The sequence below is a fragment of the Trichogramma pretiosum genome, unplaced genomic scaffold, assembly GCF_000599845.2.
Source record: "Trichogramma pretiosum strain Unisexual culture from Peru unplaced genomic scaffold, Tpre_2.0 scaffold3, whole genome shotgun sequence".
In the NCBI taxonomy this organism is placed as follows: Eukaryota; Metazoa; Arthropoda; class Insecta; order Hymenoptera; family Trichogrammatidae; genus Trichogramma; species Trichogramma pretiosum.
Window position 1 is genome coordinate 1,585,798 of NW_019641698.1, and position 21,746 is coordinate 1,607,543.

The 21,746-nt window shown below is 42.6% G+C and overlaps 4 protein-coding genes across 8 annotated transcripts; 2 read left to right on the top strand and 2 right to left on the bottom strand.

Annotated features, from left to right (window-relative positions):
* The first annotated feature begins 1,561 nt into the window (after nt 1-1,561).
* Nucleotides 1,562-20,574, top strand: LOC106650538. Of its 5 annotated transcripts, none has more exons than XM_014368598.2 (13): nt 1,562-1,690; nt 4,014-4,092; nt 4,216-4,667; nt 12,973-13,395; nt 14,019-14,240; nt 14,329-14,640; nt 14,736-15,035; nt 15,112-15,783; nt 17,607-17,760; nt 17,925-18,085; nt 18,226-19,281; nt 19,697-20,116; nt 20,214-20,574. In XM_014368598.2, the coding sequence occupies exons 3-11, from the start codon at nt 4,514-4,516 to the stop codon at nt 18,663-18,665; spliced, it is 2,838 nt and encodes a 945-aa protein (XP_014224084.1). In that variant the 5' UTR covers nt 1,562-1,690; nt 4,014-4,092; nt 4,216-4,513; the 3' UTR covers nt 18,666-19,281; nt 19,697-20,116; nt 20,214-20,574. The 5 variants fall into 5 exon arrangements, with proteins under 5 accessions (XP_014224084.1, XP_014224086.1, XP_014224087.1 ...); XM_014368600.2 differs by lacking the exon at nt 1,562-1,690 and having other exon boundaries at nt 3,799-4,092; nt 15,112-15,417; nt 15,478-15,783; XM_014368601.2 differs by lacking the exon at nt 1,562-1,690 and having other exon boundaries at nt 3,799-4,092; nt 14,332-14,640; nt 15,112-15,417; nt 15,478-15,783.
* Nucleotides 10,917-12,325, bottom strand: LOC106650542. Its single transcript, XM_014368607.2, has 2 exons — nt 12,230-12,325; nt 10,917-12,071 (listed from the first exon to the last, which is right to left on the bottom strand). The coding sequence occupies exon 2, from the start codon at nt 12,049-12,051 to the stop codon at nt 11,644-11,646; it is 408 nt and encodes a 135-aa protein (XP_014224093.1). The 5' UTR covers nt 12,052-12,071; nt 12,230-12,325; the 3' UTR covers nt 10,917-11,643.
* Nucleotides 19,722-20,295, top strand: LOC106650286 (39 kDa FK506-binding nuclear protein-like). The gene is made up of 2 exons (XM_014368216.1): nt 19,722-20,116; nt 20,214-20,295. The coding sequence occupies exons 1-2, from the start codon at nt 19,722-19,724 to the stop codon at nt 20,293-20,295; spliced, it is 477 nt and encodes a 158-aa protein (XP_014223702.1).
* Nucleotides 20,454-21,741, bottom strand: LOC106650541 (COMM domain-containing protein 10-like). The gene is made up of 4 exons (XM_023462478.1): nt 21,317-21,741; nt 20,890-21,253; nt 20,611-20,807; nt 20,454-20,541 (listed from the first exon to the last, which is right to left on the bottom strand). Exons 1-4 carry the CDS (start codon nt 21,343-21,345, stop codon nt 20,517-20,519), a joined length of 615 nt encoding a protein of 204 aa, XP_023318246.1. The 5' UTR covers nt 21,346-21,741; the 3' UTR covers nt 20,454-20,516.
* Nucleotides 21,742-21,746: the final 5 nt, after the last annotated feature.

Consider the following 21,746-nt stretch of genomic DNA (forward strand, 5'->3'; position numbering starts at 1 on the left):
CATAAGATGCTATTATTTTTAACTGTATAAATTCGAAATTTTATCAAATGAGGTTTTAGATTTGATAATTTCGTTATAAGATTTTAGATAATATCAAGATTATTGAATAAGATTTTAGATTTAATAATTTCATTGAAGTGATTTAGTCTAATTTTCTATTTTGTAAATTTTAACTATAAATTATAACAATTCGAAAGGTAAACAAGTCAATACATAAAATTTTGATTTTCATATATACAAAATTAGTTTTGATATTTAATACTAAAAAAATTGTACTAATAATTAACGTAATTAAAATTACCATTTAGAAATCTGTATACTTTATTATCTCACAGGATTACAATTTTCCTCTACCTCAAGCAGTGGCATTAAAACATTGTTCCCGTTTTTGCCATTTATGTTTAATCGTTTCTGAACATCCACAAAGAAGCTTTGTAACAAGAAAGGTTATCTGAATACTTTGAAACGCTAAATGACAGTATATTTTCCATGTATTTAACATACCGAAGCATAATCTATCGTTTTTTAAACAGTGAACAAGAATTCGAGGATTTGATCCGCTCAAAACAACCAAATTCTCGAAAGGACAAAACCTCGGTAAACAATCCAATCTACCCTCGAATCTTCTGCTTGGCTGCGTTCTCTCTCGTTTTTCTCTGGTCGCTCGATAAAAGGCCCCTTAGCGCTACGAAGATCGGCTACGAGACTTGGGCCGCACGCGCAAGCTCGCCTCGAGTGTGCCTGCTTAAGTGTATAATATTGTCCGTGTGTGTGTGTTGTACAGCATATAATACGGTTTGCTCTGCATTCGATCTTGGGATGCCGATCGAATTCCACAGCCTTATATCTCTCGAGAGAGTAAGAGAAAGAGAAAAAGAGAGTGAGGCCCTGCAAATTCCTTCGCGAATCGGGGCGGAGACACGAGATCATTATCGCACGAAATCCTCGTGAATTAATTCGAACACGAGCCGTTTTTATTAGGACGAAAGAATGCGCTCCCCCGAGTGAGAGAGAAAAAGAGCAAAAGAAGTAAAACACACATTATTTCAAATTAAACCAATAAGTAGAAAATACAGTCCAATTTAGAATCCTCCTGTCAGCGCGAGTCGGTGAGTTTAATGGCCTTTTTCGATCGGCTGTGTACAATTTGCATGAATCACAATAACGCGCGTAACGCTAAACATCGATACGTCGATTGCTGGGTCAATTTTTTGCGATTGTTCATCGTCCGTGAGTAATTACGGTAAGCTCGTGTCATTAAAAAATAATTTCGCGTGAAAACGTGACTCTCTCCGTGGTAGCTAGCCGAAAAAAAATTCTCCAATAGCACTGAAATTCTCCGGCGCCGAACTAGCCGCGCGATATACGCTCTATAGTCGAGGTATAAAAAGAGTACGTGTGAGCACGTGGGAGGATTCTTATAGCCCGCGTTGACGTATATGCAATGCACAACGTAACGAAGACGACAATCGATCAAACACGAACTTGCGCGCACACGCCTTCGCAACGTAACGAGTTCGCCTAGTTCTTATCAATCCGCCAGCATGAACGGTGTAATCGTTTGCGCTTTTTTTCTCGCATTTCTTGATACTCAATTCGACGCTTCAGTTTGACGCGTGTGTGTGTGTGTGTGTGTGCATTTATCTCAGTGTATTTTTTATTTATCAGTGCTAGCTAATTTTGAGAGAAGGTTTGTCATTGTACCTAAACCTTGATGGGGTTTCGCTGACATAATAATATAATGGCGACTCTCGCACCAAATCCCACGTTCAGAAAAACATTCGTTTTTACGTCAAATTCACCCAAACAAATTTTACGGGTAAACCCGCGTCAAAGAAATCGAGCTTCGCGCGTTGATCTGCACGAACTAGCCATCGCAGCCCGCATTTAAGTGCCGAGCGCGCGCGCAGGTATACACGCTTAATATTAGTCATCGCGCGCTCTAGCACTCGCGATTCGTATAGTATAATGACTAATCTGCATGAATGCGTTCAGAGAGCTCATAAATTCATCCGCGAACCGCCGCCACTGCCGCTGCCGCTGCCGCCGCCTTATATTATGATGCAATCGCTCGCGAATTCGAGCCATTGTAATTGAACCTCCGGTGTTTATCGGAGCGCTTTTTTGTCGGATTTCGAGCCGATTAATGTGCGCCGCTTGCGAGCCAGCGCAACAAGTTAAACGTACTTTTAATTCATGAGTGTACATACATCTGTTGCTGCTCCGCCGAAAGGATGCTGTGCTTTTCGCGTGCTCGATCATCCACAAGCCGGCCTGACTAAACGCTCCAATGCGTGTTAAAGATCGTCGAGGAGGGAAAAAATGAACGATCGATGGAAATTCTATGCCAACGTCTTTCGCTCGTCCGAGAAATCGCGAAGCGCGTTCAGGCGCGCGCCTGTGCATGTGTGTCATTATAAATATCCATCTGCGTAGATACATGCGACATTGTGCGTGCGCACGCGTGTGTATAAGGTTGCTCCGTGCGTATAGTATATGTTCGACACATAATTTGGAAATTCCTGAGAGAAACCGCGGAATTTGAATGTTGTAAATTCTGGAGAATCGATCATCCTGCGTGTGTTTTTATCACGTCGACCTGAATTCCTTCGTTGTATACACTTTTAGTGGTGCTTTTGTGTGCCTGTGTAAGTGAGCGGGATGTCACGGATACACATTACACACGAGTCCTCTATTAGACTTTTAAGTTCGCCAAGTTCAAATTTACCTCGCATCGCGCAATCATTTACATTTAATCGAGCGTCGAGCCAAATAGTGCATAACCACCGCCACGAAATTCGTTTAAATTTTCATTAAGGAAGAAAAACGACCGCGTCGCCTCACTCGACGTTCACAACGTATAGTAAATAAAAGAAATAAATAAATTTAAATAAAAAAAAATTCCGTGCGCATGCACGCCTGTAATAAGGGCCTCTTGGGACAAGCGAATATATTATTAGCTGCCGATTGCCTCCTCTCGACCTATAGCTGCACATAACGTAGGTGTATACATATATAACACCCGAGCCCAAAGCGAATTACAGCGAGAAAAAGTCAAAGGACGAGGCACGCCAGGAATGCTCGCGTATAATAAACGGACTGCGGCCGACACTATTAAGGACTGCGCGAGAAATAAGACAGAGAGAGAGAGAGGCAAACGAGAAAGAGAGAGAGAGAGACCGCGCGAGCGCGATATTCAACCCTTGCTCCTTAAATGCTTTTAACATCTTCGCACTCTCGGAACTCTGACTCATCGGTATGGGACTGCTGCTGCCTGCAAGCCAGTAGCGCTTCCGCACGCTCCTGGAATTCCGCAAGCGTGGCCTATTATATCTTTTCTCATTCTTTCTTTTCAGTTCTTTTTTTTTTATTTCTCTTCGAGATTTCTTTCTTCACCTTCGAAATGTAAAAGATTATGGGTCGCTCCTGTGCGCGCGAGAGAGAGAGAGAGAGAGACTGCATGCGTGCCACCACTAACGCGCGCATTGTCTCTCTCGATCGCTGATTTATATTTTGTATTACTAGAAACTGCGTGTTTCAGACTATCTCTCTATCTCTTTTTCTTTCAGCGTCTCTCGTCGGGTTGCTCATCATACACTCACACGCGTATACATCGTGTAAAATAACTCGAGGCTCGCACCGCTGCTGCTGCTGTTTCTGCTCGCCGGAGCTCGCGCGCACTCACTATAACACACGGTCACATATATATACGTAGACGCGGTCTCTCTCTCTCTTTTTCTCTCGCGCTCTCTCGCAGGAGGCGCCTTGTAAAGCTACCTCGCGGCATGGCAGATATTGTACCGGCAGTTTGTTCTCGTGTGCCGTAGCGCGCACTTCAGTTGTTACACATTTTTCTTGCAACACGTACCCGCCGCCGCACACGCCTCGCAAGCGCGCCCGTGTATGCCCGCGTGCAGTGTATACCTACATACACATACACACCTACACTTATAACAGTGGCTTTTTTCCTTCTCTCATTTTCTCGTTTATCATTCTTTTTCTTTTCCATGCAGCGGACACAATTGTTGTTGAGAGATTGAATTATTGTCTTTGCGACCTACTCTACTCCGCAACGTGCTCCGCAAATATTAGGTAGGTTGTTGACGAGGATTGCATTGGTTTTAGAGCTTTTTGTTCGCTCCCGCAGTGGGTGAATACTCTAACGATCAACGATGCAATTTCTGAATCAATAATTTTTCTGATTGAATTTTTCAGAGATCGGCAACTCGAAAGCACATACAACCGATTTTTCGGCTGCAGCAGCGAGAGAGAGAACAGTTGAGGCGATCGAAAGCTCGCCACTGCGGATAAAGCTTCGGAGTCAAGCGTGCAGGATGAGCAAGCAATTTCGCCTCGAGAGAAAGGAGTGACCGAGGAACAGAGAGCGAAAATGAAATAGCCTGAATTGAGAAATTTTTCGCATCGAAGATTTGACGATAAAAATAAGTGACAAGTGTCAATCGTATACATAAAATTTACATAGTGTTACATAGTCGATAAATGAGCGAGCACAATGACGCGGAATCAAGCTCAGAAGAGGACAGGCTTGGTGACAACGAGCGTCGCAACGCGTCGCGGTGATAATCGATATTATGGCAGCCGCACGACGATCGGCCCCTCGCAGGCCGTTATTTTCATCGGCGTCTTACTTTTCAGTGTCGCCCTGGGTAAGTTGGCGCCACCTTTATATACGTATACCTCGAAGAAAATTCTCTTATAAAAGCGACGCGGCATTGCGTGTTTTTATCGTTGATAATTCGCACGCGCGATATTTGGTGTCTCCGTTTTACTGCCTTTTACAATACCGGTTCTTTCTATTTCTTTCTCCCTCTCTCTGTCTAACTCGGCGCGTATATAAGTACAAGATTATTATAGACAAAATGTACAATGCCAAACGACACGCACGCGTTATATGCGTTCACAGACGCACAATCTAAGCGCGGCGCATAATAGACGCGGACATGCACACGCGCACTGCATGGCTCGCCAGCAGCAAACACATGGTGCGTACTAAAAATGGCCTTTATTGTGAAATAAGATACCGTCGCTTATGATATGTAAACATTAGAGACGTCGATCGCGTGATAATTCCTTTTTTTTCCTTCTCGGGTATGAAAAAAAAATAATAAGAAGAATAAAAAAAAACGTAATCGTGCATAACACACGTACATACACCGTCGACGGCCGTGTTTTGCGCGCGCGTAAATATAATGCGAAACTGTATTATTGCCCAGTCGCGGAGTTGACATGTGTCTATTTTAATCGCGTGTGTGTACGCGGCATAATTTATAATTCGCGCATTGATTATAGTGCAATATAGTCACAAAAAGAATAAAAATAAAAACGAACTCAACACCGCTACGCGCGTGTGTATGTGTTTTGTGTCTCTGAATGATACAGAGAGGATACACTGGCTGTGTGCGCGCGCGTGGTCTCCGCATTTTTTGAATTCCTCCATACGCGTTTTTTTCATGTACGCAACTTTTATTTCTCTGACGAAAAATATTAATACGATACGATGTATACATTTTTTTACGTGCGATCGATCAACCCGAAAGATTTCATACGATATAATTGTCACGTATGAGATTCTCTATACCGGACTAAACTAATTTAAATCAGAACTTATGAAGTGCTTCATTAGCTCGAGACGCGCGAGCATATTTTCTCTGCGTATATAATTCTCTCCTTAAAAACATAGAAAATATATGCGATGTATATATATACTTGTTTTTCAAGTGCTCGTGGCATCGATGAAGTTTAAAGCTCGCGCGCAATCATCGATAACATCTATGCTACGTACGTAAACGCGACTCACTTCGAAAAGTAGTAATACGTCAAAACAACGGCGTTTTTAAAAAGGAAAGTGAGAAAAATCTCGCGTACGCTATCTGGATAGTTCATCACTTGCGAGCAACAACGTCATTGCGAAGGAGAAATCATCCCAAGCGTATTAGATATTATTTTTTATATTTCTTATTTTTCACTTACATGGAGAATATGAGCGATAAAAGTCAAAAGTCTCGAGCCAATGATACACTTCTGCACTAGCACGCGTTTGTCTATTATACATATGTATTACATATACTTTACGTAATAAACGGATGATTCTTTAAGCATTTTTACGTAATGTACGAGTGAGTCGCTGCCGCCGCCGCCACTGCTGCCGGCCCATGCATGCAGCAGCAGTGGACTCGATGCGGAGCGAGAAGCGCGCAGGATGCGCCGCGACACAAGCACACGCGAGCTCCTCTATGCACATCTAGAAAATCTCGACGGCTATTGTTATACTGTCAAAATGTTTGTTTTCTTTCGAAAATAAAAAAAAAATTAATGCGCTTGTTGTATCGCACCGAGGTAGGTTTTGACGTCAGGCAATAACTCGATTAAGCTTATTATACCGATTTCCTTTCCGTGCGCAATTAGGTCATAAATTTAGTTTTTTTTCTGTTTCAACCACAAGGTGATTTCCTCCTTTATGAATTTCCTCAAAATTAACATATCAGTAGCTTCGCGTGTAAAAATAAAAACGCGAAAACCAACGCGAGCTATCTCGTCAGACCTATACACACAGACCGTGCGGGCATCTGAATATTGATAACGCTACGTCACACTATTATATTGTATTCGTCGAAAATTTACCTCGTTGCGATCGTCGTCGCCGCGCTTCTGTCGTGTTGTCGAGTTTTCTTTTCTCTCGCGCGCAACAATTACGTTCGCAGGTAATTCGTCGATACAGCTACACACTACTCGTGTCATCTTGCAAATAGCTCCGAGTCGATGCGTCATCGATGAGTGTATTGACGCGCGATTGTTCGCCGATACTGTAAGGTTTTCTCTCTCTTTCTTTTGCATTATACGAGCAAGAAAGAGAGAAAAGTCGGCTCGCGTGTGTACACGTAATTTATTATTTCAAAAAATCTATTTTCATCACAGCGTGCGGGCAGTGGCACTTTACGCACGCTGTGATGAAATATACTATTTTGATACAGCGTGCGGACAGTTCGTTTTTCGCAGTCAGTAGGATGCTTCGAAAGTAACAGATCCCGGTGCTGTGGCTACAGCGTGCGGAAATTTCGTAAGCGTGCGGAAAAACAAACTTTCCGCACGCTGTATCAAAATAGTACATTACGTCACTCGCGCACGAGTGACGTATACTATTTTTTATCACGAGTTGCGGGAAGTTGTTATTTCCCGCACGCTGTGATAAAAAATAGTATACTCGTGTCAATGCAACCCTCGCTACGCTCGGGCTGCAAACTGAAACTCTTGCAAGATGGACAACCCCCCGCCTCAATTACGTAATGTACTAATATATAACGCTCGCAAAGCGGTGTACCACGCGCTTTTTGTATTATTTCATTTGTATGCCCGCAAAAAGTGTAGCTATACATAATAATAGCGAGCTACCGCGCGCGACTTGTCCCGTGACCGTGTGTGCAGCTTTCACGATCTCTCCTCGTATACTCGGGTGTCATATATCGATTGGGCTGCTCGACTCTTCGCGTGCGCACGTATACACAGGCATAAATTAGACATTAAAGTCATGGATTACTTCGTGTCTCGCTATGTGAGATGCTAAAATAGAGAATCCATTAGCATGGCATAGAGGTCTCGTGCGGGTCTCCGCGCACGACGACAACTTTGAAATGTCAAACGTTCGCTAGCTGCGCCACGAGTATTCTAGTACTGCAGCGGCCTGACCCACAGATCGTTATGCGCTGTATTATATTTATATAGGGACGTAATATCGAGACGAATCGATACTCAGGGCAAAACGTAAAACTCTCACTGCAGTACTGGAAGGTAATAAAACGCGAATTATCCTCTTTCTCTCGTGCCGTCGCGCGCGCCTAGTGAACAATAAAAAATCTTCCGAACGTCCGCGCGTCCTTGGCCAAGCAAGAGTCACCGCCGAGTTCTTATGTGTGTTCACATATAACGTAGATATACGACTCTCTTGTCGAGCGCGCGCCACACATAGAATGCCTTTACCAATTGTGCGAGGCGCGACCGTGAACCACGAGCCGCGCCAACGAACAAGCCCCGCGAGCGAATTGCATGAAATCGGCGATAGGTACGATGCTTCGAAACGATCGCTCATTCGCGAGCCTGCTCGTCGCTCGCAGCTTCCGGCAGTGACGCCACGCTCGAAGCACGTCCTATAGGAGGACCGCATTCCGCGAGCGAGAAGTGCGTCGAAAAATTATATCATATATCATAACGCTTGTTTCGCTATTACGCTCCGTTTTTTTTTTTGCTCCCATCTCTATTACGTTACGAACGTGCCGTTGACCCGATGCAAACCGATTTTTTCCCTCGCGTCTCTTTTTGCCGATTCATCCGTGATATATCCTCAGACGAATGTTATGTGTGTCTGACATCATTCGTATAGGGGCGGTTGCGCAATTTGCGCGCAAATTGAGAAAATTCGAGAATTGCGACGATCGACTCATCATTCTTTTATCGATTCTGCTATTTTTATCCTTGAAAAATTTCATTAACTCGAGTAGGTACATAAAAACACGTACTTCAATTTCGTTTAAAAAAAAAAGTGCGAGAAACACATCTTAGCAGGTGCGAGAATTCGTTGTCTTTTACTGCGCGATAGTAATAGTGCGCGCGAGGCGATGACAAAATAATTACACCTCGTATACGCGCGCGGCATTAAAATATATTACAGGAGAGCTATTAAACAAAAGTCAACGAAAAAAAAATAAGACAAAATACGCCAATTAACGCTTAATTTTCGCTCGTAATAACAGCTAAATACCGCGTGAACTCGCGCCTGTGTGTATATATAGCGCGGTAATATTGCGTATATAGTTTTCGATCGCGTCACACAGTTGGCGCCGCTTACATAGGAAATTCATTACCACGAGATCATCGTCATCGGTATATATGCAGAAAACGAAGACGCACACATGGCTGATATAATAAATTGGAGAGCTGTGACAATCGATCGCCGATTTCTTTCGTCGATAATTAGACTCGCGATTATTAAAACGTATAAATACGTATATACTCGGGCCAGCGCAGATCAATGTTTTAATCATGATAATTCGCGCGTACTTCGATTAATGAGACAACGGAGATGTTCGATTCGTTTTTTTTTCTATTCTTCTTATTGATCGATACGCACCGGAGTCTGTTTATTCGCGCGCGCGCCAGCATGAGCGCTAATGTGTGAAATAAATTATTGAAAATTGACGCGAGCGATAAATCGAAAATGTTACGATCACATGCGATTCTTCTAGTCGTGCATTTCCTGCATTATTATATAGCATGTAGCACGATGGCTGAATTTTTTTTTCATTTCATTACATTATACGTGCACGCGGTATCGACCGATCGCGCTCGCAACGTTCAACATTTCTTTCGGTGAAATTCTTTTGTTCTTCTTCCTCTTCTTCGCTCACAAAAGACATCGGCATAAAATCAATCGATCGTTTAATTTGCGTCTATATCTCTACGAGTTTAGCAATACAGATAAGTCGAAGGAAATTATCTTGCGCGTCCTTGCGCGTGGCGAGCGACACACTAAAATCGCATAAAGATACGAAAAGTCGCGCGCACGTGCCTGGCCGATATTATGTATCATAATATCCCCTGCGAGCTAAAAGAACGGAGATAAAACAAAACGGCCGCCGCCGTCGCGCGAAATTCTTGGCATACATACATAAACGATTCTTGATCCGTGTCCGCCCCCTTTGCCGTGTGTACGGCTTCAAAGATCTGTATATAAACTTTTTTTTTTGTAAACGCCCAGTGCGATCGCGAAAAAAAAAGCCGAGCCCCAACGTCGCGGTCGTCATATAATATCGTATACATTTAAATTGTTGTAGTCACGAGAAAGGCCTCCTTATAGAAACTTTATGTACTGTACCTTATACACATTGTGTCCGCATTACCACAAGCTCGCGCGTATTTGTACGACTCGGTGAGCCAAGGAATGTTCGTATCAGAGGGTCGTCGTCGTCGTCGTCGTTGCGGCACAATTACACGCGTGATTAACGGATTTTCGGGCCGCCTTCGTTTCTCCCACGATCTCTTAGCACATCCTATACGGCCGCGTACGTTTAATATACGTATCGTTACCGATTCGCAGAAAGAAAAAGGGTTGTGTTGCGAGGGCTCGTAATACCCGCTGCATGTGTGTGTGTGTGTGTATCTTATAATGATCATAACCGCAGCTGTGGAATGCGCGAATACATAATGATGGCCTTACACAATTCCCACTCGTTCGTTCCATTAAAGTACATCGCCCAGCGTTATCGCTTCGAGGGGGGCGGATATTGGCTTAATTACATTAAAAACCCATATAGCAATGGAATTTCGCGCGCAACGAGGATTTTATACTTATATTAATATTATACAGAGGGAAGAAATGATATCGCGAGGAGAAGGCCGTTAAGTGGGCAGTGACGCTCTTGATCGTTCCGCTTGAAAAGGAAGGTTCGCCCTCTGTTTTCGCTGTTGGAGGTTTTTCTTGACTCTTGGATTAGCGGAACCTCTCGTGTGATACGAGGCACATCTCCACCTCAAGAAAACTAATGTACACGTAACACGTTTGTCCATTTATTGTTCACTCAACGTCTAAGTGAAAAAAATGAACAAGATGTATATTAGATTAATGTATTGAAACTACACGATAATCGCATAGTCTTCCATGAACATTACCTATCTGAGTCACTTGTCGACTCCCCGTGCACGCTTTGCAACGCTTATCAAAAAAGTTTTATGCTTCTTCGTCATAGACTTTTACGTATTTTCTCGTATTATTTCGTGAACGGACAATAGGCGACTAAAAGCTATGTTGCCGCTGCGGGCCAAAATGAAATATGCGACGAGATGATTGCAAGCGAGTGTAGAGTTTATGCGAACTTGAACCAAGGTCAATCAAACCGTAGACGCACTTTCGTAATAATCACAACTTCTTTATTATTTAAATAATTAACAAAGGGCAATTCTCTGGTAAGCTTACAGACTCAAAAAAAGCTCCGTGCTGGAGTGAGAAAAGAGATGGTGAGGGCCAGATGCGATGCTTTTAAAAGCTAACGGCTAACTGAGCAACTTCAACAGCTACGACCGACTCACGACTAGACAATATTTGGCGCTCTTTCGCTCTCCATCCCTTCTCTCCATCCAGCAACCCTGTCCTAAAGCTACACAACCGAACAAGCTAGTAATAGGTATACGAGCATTGATCCAATTTTATCATTATTTGAGCGATTTTTTTGTGTATGTTTTTTTTGTCATTGCGTTTAATAAAAGTCGATCGTTAAGCGAGCGTCATTTTCATGGTTTAAGCGCGTATAATGTCGCCTTGACATCGCCCGCACACACAGTTAATTAACGTCATTATAGCTCAACTCGACGAGCTTCATTTTTAATCGAATCACATAGCGTGAATAAGTTACGTTAAAATAAAATTAAAAAAATTAAGCGCTAAGTTTTTCCATGCAACCGATTAAAGAAATCAACTCCTCCGATGCGACCGTACGATGAAAAATTTTTTCAAAATTTTCCTTCGAAGAAAAAATGCCAAACTCATTGATTTTCAAAGTAATAAAGTTATATTTGAATAATTTGAAAATGCACTTGAACACACTTTTAAAAAAACGATAAAAATAAAACGGCAAATTATTCCACGACTAAGTCGCTGTTGACGTCGAAGACTTTGGTCACTTTGAGCCCGTAAATGTCGACCTTGAAGTCGATGGTTGTGGGCAGTATGGACTTGCGGCTGGTGAACTTGATGGTGACGAACTTGTCGCCGATGCCGCCCGCGATGATGGCTGCGTTGGCGCCCCGATTGTTCTTGTCCAGATCCATGGCGCGAATGTAGGTGATGAGCGAGGCATTGTCGCCCGTGTAAGTCTTGACAATGGTCACGACCTCCAGCGGTATGATGTTGAGCAGCTTGACCTTGTCCGATTGAATGAGCTCGTCGCCTTCCTCGCGGCGGCCGACCACTAAGTCGTTCGAGGCGTCGCAATAGGCCGCGACGGCCAACAGAAGGATGACGAGTGACAGCACGAGACGAGCCATTATTATTCTATGAGAGAGAGCTGAAATGAAAATTATTTTCTAACTTGACGCCAAACGAGTACACATTAAAAGAAAAATAAACAAGCTAATTTAATAAATTAATGTTTGTACAACTAATGAACGGCAAATCTCGAACGTTTAACGAACCGAGCGCACCGTGCAGTGAAAAGTAGCTTACCTTGAGGAGATATTCTATCAAAACGACACGACTTTTCGCACGTTTAACAAGCAGCGAAGTATGCGTTTTGATACCGCTTAGAGGTCCTTTTATATACTATTAAACTAACGATCATTATCTTATCAATGCAGAATCATTACTCAGAATCATGACTTTTTATTTAGGATGCGCGTTTGCATTGTTTTGTAACGTACTTTCGTTTCATACACACACTTGCGTTAATACAAGTACTTGCGGAGAAATAGCCGATGCATGATGCGCCGCGCAATGATAAGCAGATTTTTTTCTGTGTCAAACGCGCTCCGTCGCATTCTAAATGGCCTGGAAAAATATTGCACGCCCTCTGGCCATGCTACTGCTCGCCTCGCGCTCTCCTCGTTCATTTTCTTCGAATTAGCAGACTCTGTTTTTCTTTTTTCTTTTCACGATTATATCCTTCGCTATTTTCCTAGATAAAAACGCCAAATATTTTGCTGAAAAAAAATTAAGTAATCGCATTGTTGTCGAATGCGTGATAAAAGTGCACTTATCTTACCGAGAAGCTCGCCTCTGTCTGGAATATTAACGATTTTTATCGGCCATACTGTTACGTCACTAATATAATGTATCGATAGACCGATCGATCGGCGCTCGACTATTATAGCCGCAGATACGACTGTAAAAAAAAACTAATCGCACCGATGCAATGTCAATATTATTGCGTCAAGGTGGTAAAATAACAAAAATAAAAAATCGTGTTTTAGGCCAGCCACTGTCGTTAGAAACGTCATCGTTGACGCAGCCGACGGCAACATTAACGCAGGAAGCATCGCAATCGACCTCGACTTCGTCGTCCACGACGACGTCGACGACGACACCGACGACAACGACGACAACGACAACGCCAAGTCCACCGGCAATCGTGCAAGCATCATCGGACAAAAATGAGCCGGAGGGCCACTCGATGGACGACCTGATGCCGGGCAGTACGCAGGAGCCGCCGACTCCGTTGACTCAGGGACCGTTGGTCTTCGTCGATCAGCCGAGCCACACGGAAACCGAGCTCGGCGCCTCGGTTCTGCTGGCCTGTCGGACCGCGACGCCCGTCGTCGAGTGCAGATGGTCCTGGCAGCCCCTGCCGCCGACGCATCTGCCCCTGCCCAATATCGACAACAGTTCGCCCATTTGTGAGTATATGCACGTGGAAAAAGTTTCATTCATCTTTAATATACATTTCGATCGGGATACATTGTTTTCCTTATCCATGAAGATATACAAACTTTACATTCACTTTTTCTTTCGCTTGCCTTTTTTTTTACTAGTAAGTACCAAATGAAAACGACGTGCAACGAAACGCGTGTTTTCACTTTGATACTAATCGAAGCGTATCGCGCAACATCGTGAGCACGATGCAGCTATTGTTATACCTATATATCACAAACATCATATACGTCTACAGCACACTGCTGCACGTTTTGCCGTGACAATGGCCTCGGAAAAATTTAATTTCTTCACACTCTAAATGCCGCAATTATCAGAGCAATGAAATTCCTCCACATGATTCGCGAGACTCTTATTCATAGAAATACATATATATTAATTTGATTTTTTTTTACTGCGGATTTTCTCCAATGTACCTCGTTGTAACTCGTATATGCATATAATTGGAATTAGTCACGCCGTCGTCGCACGGCATAGTCCACCGCGCGTACGATCGAAACGATAACAAAATGTAAAAGAAAAAAAAAGAAGAAAAATATCAAGAAAAAAAATCTATCCATTGTGTTAAATATATGTATGTTGGACGCAGCAAATGATGTAGCGTTGAATGCGACAACAGGATCGCCCGCGACGAGCCTGGCCCTGAAGACTTTCCCGGCCTTCGGCAACGCCAGCAACGACTGCTCCGTCAGGTTCTCCAGCACCAAGTACGAACAGACAGGCTACTGGACTTGCGCCGCCCGACAGGCCCACGAGGAGACCTTCACGAGCACACCGCCGGCCAAGCTCAATATCGTTCACCTCGGCAATGGTATATACTTGCAAGATCGCTATCCGAGCCTATATAATAATATTTATGAGATTTTTATCGTTGATCGTTGCTCTCGTTTTGCTTGAAGTAGCGGGACAGATCAAGTTCGCGCCTCAGGACGCCGCTCTGGAGATACCGTCGGGCGCGACGGTGCGGCTCAGCTGCAACAGTTTGACACCGGTGCGCGAGTGCCAGTGGTCCTGGCGCCAGCTCAATCAGAGCCAGCCCTGGGACGTGGAGATGCGACGCTTCCCCGCGGCCGGCAACGACAGCACCAACTGCGAGCTCGGCCTGCCCGCCGCCAGATCCGAGCACGAGGGCTTCTGGACTTGCGGAGCCAGGCAGTCCTCCAACTCGCCGTTCGTTCAGGCTCCTGCCATGAGGCTGCTCATTTCCGAAGGTAACGCCATTTGTGCATTGAAATTTTTTTCACACGCATCTATTATCGGATTTACGGAGTTGATATACAAACAGTAAATTTCGCTTAAATCGCAGTGGAGTTCGTGCGGCTGCTGCGCGACATTCAAATTACCGTCGGCGAGTCGGTTTACCTGCGATGCCTGGTGAACAAGCCGGTCTATCAGTGCGAGTGGTCTTGGCGGCCGAGCAACACCAGCAAAAACTCGACGGTGGCGCGCAAGTTCGCCCCGCCCAAGGAAATGGACCACGACTGCTCCGTCAGGCTGCAGAACATACTCTACGAGGAGGAGGGAGTCTGGACTTGCGGCGTCAGACTGACTCCGGCTGGGATCCTGCTTATGGCACCCTCGACCACGGTCACCCTTTTACCTTCTGGTTAGTACAAAATCAAATTACAAAAGCTTCCTTTCTCGTCGATACACATATAATTTGACGCCCGACACCCGTATAGGCAAGGTAAACTTCACGGAAACGCCGAAGGACGTGAGCACGCCGCGAGGCAGCCAGACGAGCCTGAGCTGCGCCAGCAACGGACGCGTCGAGAGCTGCGCCTGGTCGTGGCGGCCGCTGAACTCGCCGCCCGACACCGAGACCAAGACTCTGCGCTTCCCCAGCCACGGCGATCTCGGGCGCAACTGCAGCCTCAAGCTGACGAATCTGAGCCTCGACGACGAGGGCCACTGGACCTGCCGCATCTATCTCGGCGGCGTCAACGTGCTGACCAGTCCCCCCGCCAAGATCACCGTTTACCTGGAAGGTGCGTTAATATCGCCGCCCTCGTTCCCGCCCCTCGGCATAACCGACATTAATGACACAGAGGACGTGGTGTTCTCCGAGCTGTCGAAGGACATCTCGGTGTCGTCGGGCGGCACGGTCAGTCTGCGCTGCGTGACGAGCGCCCGCGTGGAGCAGTGCCGCTGGGCCCTCAACCAGGTGGTCGGCAGCAACAACACGGTCGTGGTGAAGCTGTTCCCGCCGGCCGGCCTCGAGGGCCGCGACTGCAGCGTCAAGCTGTCGCACGCGCTCGCCGAGCAGGAGGGCCTCTGGACGTGCGGCGCGCGAATGCACGCCCGCCAGAACTACACGGACGCCCCGCCGGCGCGCCTCCGAGTCATCGAACCAGGTTCGGCCGATTCCAATTTTAGCGAGCCTCTCTATGTATTGTTACTTAACCGACGAAACTCGAAAGAGCCCGAGTACATTAATCTGATGCCAAACTTATGAGATTCGATACTGCAATTATCTCTGTGTACGAGCACTCAGTCTTCTTATTCCTCTTCTTTTTATTTTTTTTTTAAATGTAATCGGATCGGTGGTCAGTGTTATTTATTTATGTACGAATAATTATCACGAACGAAAAGTTTCTGCTTGTAAATGTACGATTAAAACCGACGAAGAAAGCATGCAATTTGTCGAGTAGGTGTGACTGGGACGAGTGGATGCGCAGCGAACGAATGTTGCCTCTTTTATATGTCTAATAATACTTATATTTATACATTATAAGATGCACCCGAACGCTCAAAAGACATAAATATCGCACTTGATGTGTTTTTCTAGTGGTGAAGGAACAGCCCACCGAGTGCCATTTACGATCAATAAAGCCGTCGATCGAATCCACGCTAGCCGCCGATAGCCAGCCTGAGAAGAATCGATAGCGTCCTAATCTCGTCACGAGCATAAATTCGTTTTAGGATTACGCGACGAGTCTTAGATCAATTCTTTCCCCCCTCCCACTTTCTTTTTTTTTTAATTATCATAATATCATTGACAGGCTAAGTTTTCCTCTTTTCCGTTCCTCATGAGTCGTATTCTATCTTAATTTTTTACATTATAATCGACTTCGTAGCGTAAATGCGAATGATTCCAATCGCTACAATGTATTCATCAAAGAGTTCCAAGTTAATTTAAAAACGTAGGACGATCGATTGAATTCATAATTTTTATCAAGTACTACTAATAATTGTAGCATAAAAAAACTTCTCTGTGTGCCTTGAGTGAGCGCCGCACGAGCGCGAACTATTTTAATAATCCAAGTATAGTAAGCGAGATTGTTTGTATTTCATAAAATAATATACAATCGTAAAATGTATATATGAATAATATCTAGATATTACGTAGCATTAAAGTTCCAGAGTCAGAGCAACTCTCGTTTAGATTTGTAAATCTATTACTTTTTAATTTGAAAAAAAAGTAATTTTTTCACTATAGACATTCGTTTCCGAGTCGATTCATTATTTAATACGCAGCTTTATACATATAGCCTAAGTTTTTAAAAATATGTATGAAATAATTGGAAAGTCGATTAGACAATTGTTAATCGATATCCGGATATTGACATTTATTTTCAACGTTTGGCCAGAAAAAAGTTTCAATCGTAACTGTTAATAAAAGCATGGTTTTCGTCGTAACGTTTTGGAGATCGGATCGCGTTGAAAAAGCTTTATTTATACACTTGCGCTTTAGCATGCGATAAAAAAGAAAATGAAGCTAGTAAGATAAAAGAAAAAAACAACGACATTAAAAATAATAAAATTGATGGAAAAATTATCATTATTGTATATTATCATCCATTCATGTTCTTCCCAGCAATTCCCACGTCTCCCATTCACGAATAAGGAATCTCATCATCTCAATGTGCTCTCTCAGCTTAAAGCTTTGCCAAACATCTCTGAACGCGCGCACGTGTCGACGATAAATATTAATTTTATGTCATACACAAGCTCGACGGTACGACGAGTTTAAGTGTTGTGTTTTTTTTTCCTCTTCTTTCACGCCGTATAGGGCATAGACAAGACAGTTAAGAACGTCCAAGGTCTGCGCACGCAAAGCTCCGTATACAATATACGAAACGCACGCATAAGAAAAGAAAATGTTGCTTACAATGCTTATAGCGATACATTTATAAGACGTAAAAGAAAGAAAACGAGAGAACAAAAAAACTTGCAGACCCTACGATGGTAACGATCTGGGGTACGCCGCATCAGATGATAAACCTCGCTTGCAAGACAGGCGCCAATTTGGATAGCCGATGTTACTGGCTGCACGAGGGAAGCGAATTACGCCTCGCCGAGGCACCCGGCAACGACACGCGCAAAACTAAGTAAATTCAACATCCTCTAACATTAGTAATAAAAATTAATTGTAAAAAGCTGCATGTCGCAGACATATCCTTCTCTGCTATAGCTATGGCAAACTACAAATGAACGAGTATTTAATATAACAGCGCCGTTTGGTGCCTTTTTGTTTATAATGATTTATTTATAGACACACGGTCTCGATGAATCATACGTCAGGCGTATGCAGCCTTCAGTTTACGGCCGACGAGCGGGATTTCGGTGAGTGGCACTGCGAATTCGTCATTTACAACGAGCAGGTGCAGTCGAGGCTCGGCTCTGCCTTCATTTTGCTACTGAGCAATCCACCAGGTGCGCGACGACTCACCCCATTATTTCCTACTAATCATCCACAATATCGAAAACAGATTTTCGCTTTGTCTAACGATTGGTCAATTATTTTCTCTGTCGATCGCATTGTTGCGATTTGTCCGTATAATGCGGTGCTGCAGTCGATCAACGGCTAAGCTGGCTGGTGGGCGCGATAACGTCGACCGTCCTGTTTCTCCTCATCATCGCCGTCGTCGTGGTCGTGTGCAAGACGCGCATCTGCGCGAGAAAACTGCCGACTTTTTTAGAGACTCTGCCGGCCGATGAAGCTCACAAAGATCATCAACAGGTGCATCAGCATCATCGGGTCCATCATCAACAACAGCAGCAGCAGCAGCAGCACGCGTCCGCCGACAGATACGTGCTCGGTCCGTTGAGCTACGTCAATCCGAATTTCGTGGCTCACTCGTCGTCGTCGGCCACGACGGGTGCTGCAGAGACTGGCCTGAGCAGTGGCATACTGCCAAATCGGAGTCCACACCTCTACGAGCGAGTTGGCGGCAGGAGGGGCGTAGTTCAACATGCACCCAAGACTTATGAGAATGTAGTTTACGCTGAATAAAATCAACATCGAACGCACAATTCTGACTTTTTGCAATTTGTACATTATGAAATGCAACATTTTACGACCCAAATACAATAATTTCAGTTTCAGGCACCGCCGCCGCGCATTCATCGTTCATTCATGCGCGCGCGCGCGCGCACAAGCCGATAGCAGTGCTTTTTTGGCGCGCGATTGGATCTCAGTTAGCTCAATTTCACATTTAAATGACTCGTAAAGGTCTATGTAGCGGCTAGGTCCGGCGTATCGGTGATTTGGGGTATTTAAATGTAATACGTGTCGACCCGCGACCAACTATATACGTAATCTAATTCAATATAGTACGCTCAGCGATTGTCACCTTCCAACTACTGACTTATCGACCGACCCTTGCAGCAATGATGCTCTATAATCTTCTAAAGAATTAGGGCCATCGCTGAGCAGATCCTTAGACCTTACATATATATAGATAGCCCGTGTTGCTTTCGTTTTCGGCACTATTTACACGTGACCGTACATATGCACACATAACGTTAACCTATAGTTTTCGCGACACTTTTGTGTCAGCGAGAAAAGTAAACAAATTGTTATTGAACGCGTGTGGATAGCAAATCATTTAAGTTAATGTATAATAGAGGTATGTATTTACCTGTTTAATAGTTAGATAATATACTTTTTTAAATTGATAATGATGATTTATTGGGTTTTTTGTATGAAAAGTAGAGTTTTGGTGCTATTCGTGTTTGGAACGATTTCATAAATTGATAAATAAAGATTTACAACAATATGAGTTGTAGTATAAATGAACGATTATGTAGAATAATTTATGAGTTATGAATTTATTATAAATATTCATTTATCCCTATGTTGTAAACATGATATATTTTACTATTTTGACGTGAATACATCCAAATAGTTAAATGAAATTTATCCGAATAAATTTTCACGATTCATTTTCAATCTAATTGAAATAATTTGAAAAAATACATATGTGTCAACAAAAAAATAGTGAGTGCTAATTTCTCATTAATATTTTGTTTATTTATTTACAGTAGCATAGTGACAAATTCCGAAATCATGTTTTTGGACGAATACATGGAATGTCAAACGGAAAAATGTATAGATGCGATGTTAAACAATCCACGAAAACGAAAAGCAGTGCTGAAATTTCAAGAATATCACCCAAAAGTTAAAAGAACTAAGTTAGTAGAGTATGAAATGCATGTTCTTGACGGCGGAGTTTTAATCCGCGATATTGTAAAAGGTCATGGTGAATGTGCCAAGTCAGGAAACACTGTTACAGTGAATTGTATAGGTGCAATGCAAAAAAATGATCCTATGAAATCATCTCAATTAAAACGTTCTTTCACTTTTACCATTGATAAAGGTGAAGTCATCAAAGGTTGGGAAATTGGTATAAAAGGAATGTATGTAGGAGGTATTCGACATATAATTGCTCCGCCTGATACAGCGTTAGTAAAGAATTTTTATATTTAGCTTACAAACTATGTAATATCTATATCAATTATATCATTTGATTTTAATCTTAATTGTTCGTTTTTTGTACAGGTATGGCAATGATGGGTTGGCTCCTCTCATCCCACAAAACTTTACCTTCAATTATACCGTGATGCTAGTAAAAATAAATTGATATATCGTGTTTGAAATTGTGTAAATAATTATCATTAAATAACAAACACTCTCACTGTCAAAAACATTGATAAATAAAATCAATATTGTTACTTAGTGAGAGATATTTTTATAAGATTATAGTATTTATATATACAAGTATGTATTTACAAGGTTTATGAAGAATTGTACATTCAAATGTAACATAGGTATGAGGTAAAGTACCAGTATTGTTTAATTGAATCACTGCAAAGTTTGATCCTTTTTTCTATGAAAAAAATAAAAAATTAGTCTTTTAGCAGCTTTTAGTATCTATAAATTAATTTTCCTTATTTACCTTAAAGATTCAAGCTTCAAATGGATATCATTCAAATTTTTATGTAAATCTAGCAGTTGTGTTTTATTCATTTCAACGGTTATTTTAGATGTGTCTTGTTTATTTGTAATTAATTGAATCTTAGCTACAGGTGTTGCATCTTTAGCTAATGCTGTCGAAGATGTTTGAACGTCAACAGTCCAGCTAACATCTTTGATCTAATTAAAATTGTTTTTTGTATTAATGTCATAATTGAATAAAAATATATTGAAATTGTTATTAAAATCAGCAGCTACGTACTTGACAAGGAAAAATAGATTTTTTTTTAAATGCATCTGTGATTGTGTCGCAATGTGTTATCCAGGCGTGAGTTAATATTGCAATTTTATCATCATTCAATGAAAAAAATTCTTTCATTGAATTTTCTATATCGTTTGATTTCATCATGTGAAAAGCTGCTTGAGAGTAGATGGAAACTAATGATTGTAAGAGAATAAGAAGATCTGATTTTTCAAGATTGAGTGATACTGTAAGCTTTTCTTCTTCTTCTTTACTGAATATGTTTTTATCATCTCCATTTTTAAGAGCTTGACAAATTCGATTAATCAAAAGTCGTAGTTTACTATTTTCAATTTGTTCCAATACTTTTAATCCTAATTTCAATCTGAAACAAGAATTTATAAAACAAATTTAGAGACAAATATTGAAGGAAAAAGCATTTCTATACCTTTCATCCATCTTAATCCAGGACGTCATATCTCGATTATGTATTTTGACGTAGGGAGAATTAGAAATCAAAAATAAAGTGAAAAAAAGAAGAGATTTATATTTTTGAAAATAATTTTAGAAGTGCTCAGACAAGTAAGAGTCGTCAGTCGATGCATACTCAGCAGACGACAACAATTTACTGACAAGTGACAAGTCATTGACCTGTCATAGCTTCTACTAAGCCCCCGACTACAGCTCAAAATTGTTAGCATAAACTTCTGAACTTTCGAAACGCCGCTCAATTATAACTCTAGCGCCAGCTTACGGATTTTATCGTAAAACTGAACGGCCGTTGGACTTGGAAATGTTTCTCGATACTTCTTTGTTCGAGGATCCCATCTACATAGAACACATAACTTCCTTGTCAGTGGCGGGAGAGATTCTTTTTC

Excerpts from the sequence above, each read along its gene's own strand:
- LOC106650286 (XM_014368216.1), top strand. The coding sequence starts at position 19,722 with ATGTTTTTGGACGAATACATGGAATGTCAAACGGAAAAATGTATAGAT. Across the intron at positions 20,117-20,213 it reads ATTGCTCCGCCTGATACAGC|GTATGGCAATGATGGGTTGG; the intron begins GTTAGTAAAGAA and ends TTTTTTGTACAG.
- LOC106650538 (XM_014368598.2), top strand. The coding sequence starts at position 4,514 with ATGACGCGGAATCAAGCTCAGAAGAGGACAGGCTTGGTGACAACGAGC. Across the intron at positions 13,396-14,018 it reads CGACAACAGTTCGCCCATTT|CAAATGATGTAGCGTTGAAT; the intron begins GTGAGTATATGC and ends TGTTGGACGCAG. Across the intron at positions 15,784-17,606 it reads CCTCCGAGTCATCGAACCAG|ACCCTACGATGGTAACGATC; the intron begins GTTCGGCCGATT and ends AAAAACTTGCAG.
- LOC106650542 (XM_014368607.2), bottom strand. The coding sequence starts at position 12,051 with ATGGCTCGTCTCGTGCTGTCACTCGTCATCCTTCTGTTGGCCGTCGCG.
- LOC106650541 (XM_023462478.1), bottom strand. The coding sequence starts at position 21,345 with ATGACGTCCTGGATTAAGATGGATGAAAG. Across the intron at positions 21,254-21,316 it reads TGGATTAAGATGGATGAAAG|ATTGAAATTAGGATTAAAAG; the intron begins GTATAGAAATGC and ends TTCTTGTTTCAG. Across the intron at positions 20,542-20,610 it reads TTGAAGCTTGAATCTTTAAG|AAAAAAGGATCAAACTTTGC; the intron begins GTAAATAAGGAA and ends TTTTTTTCATAG.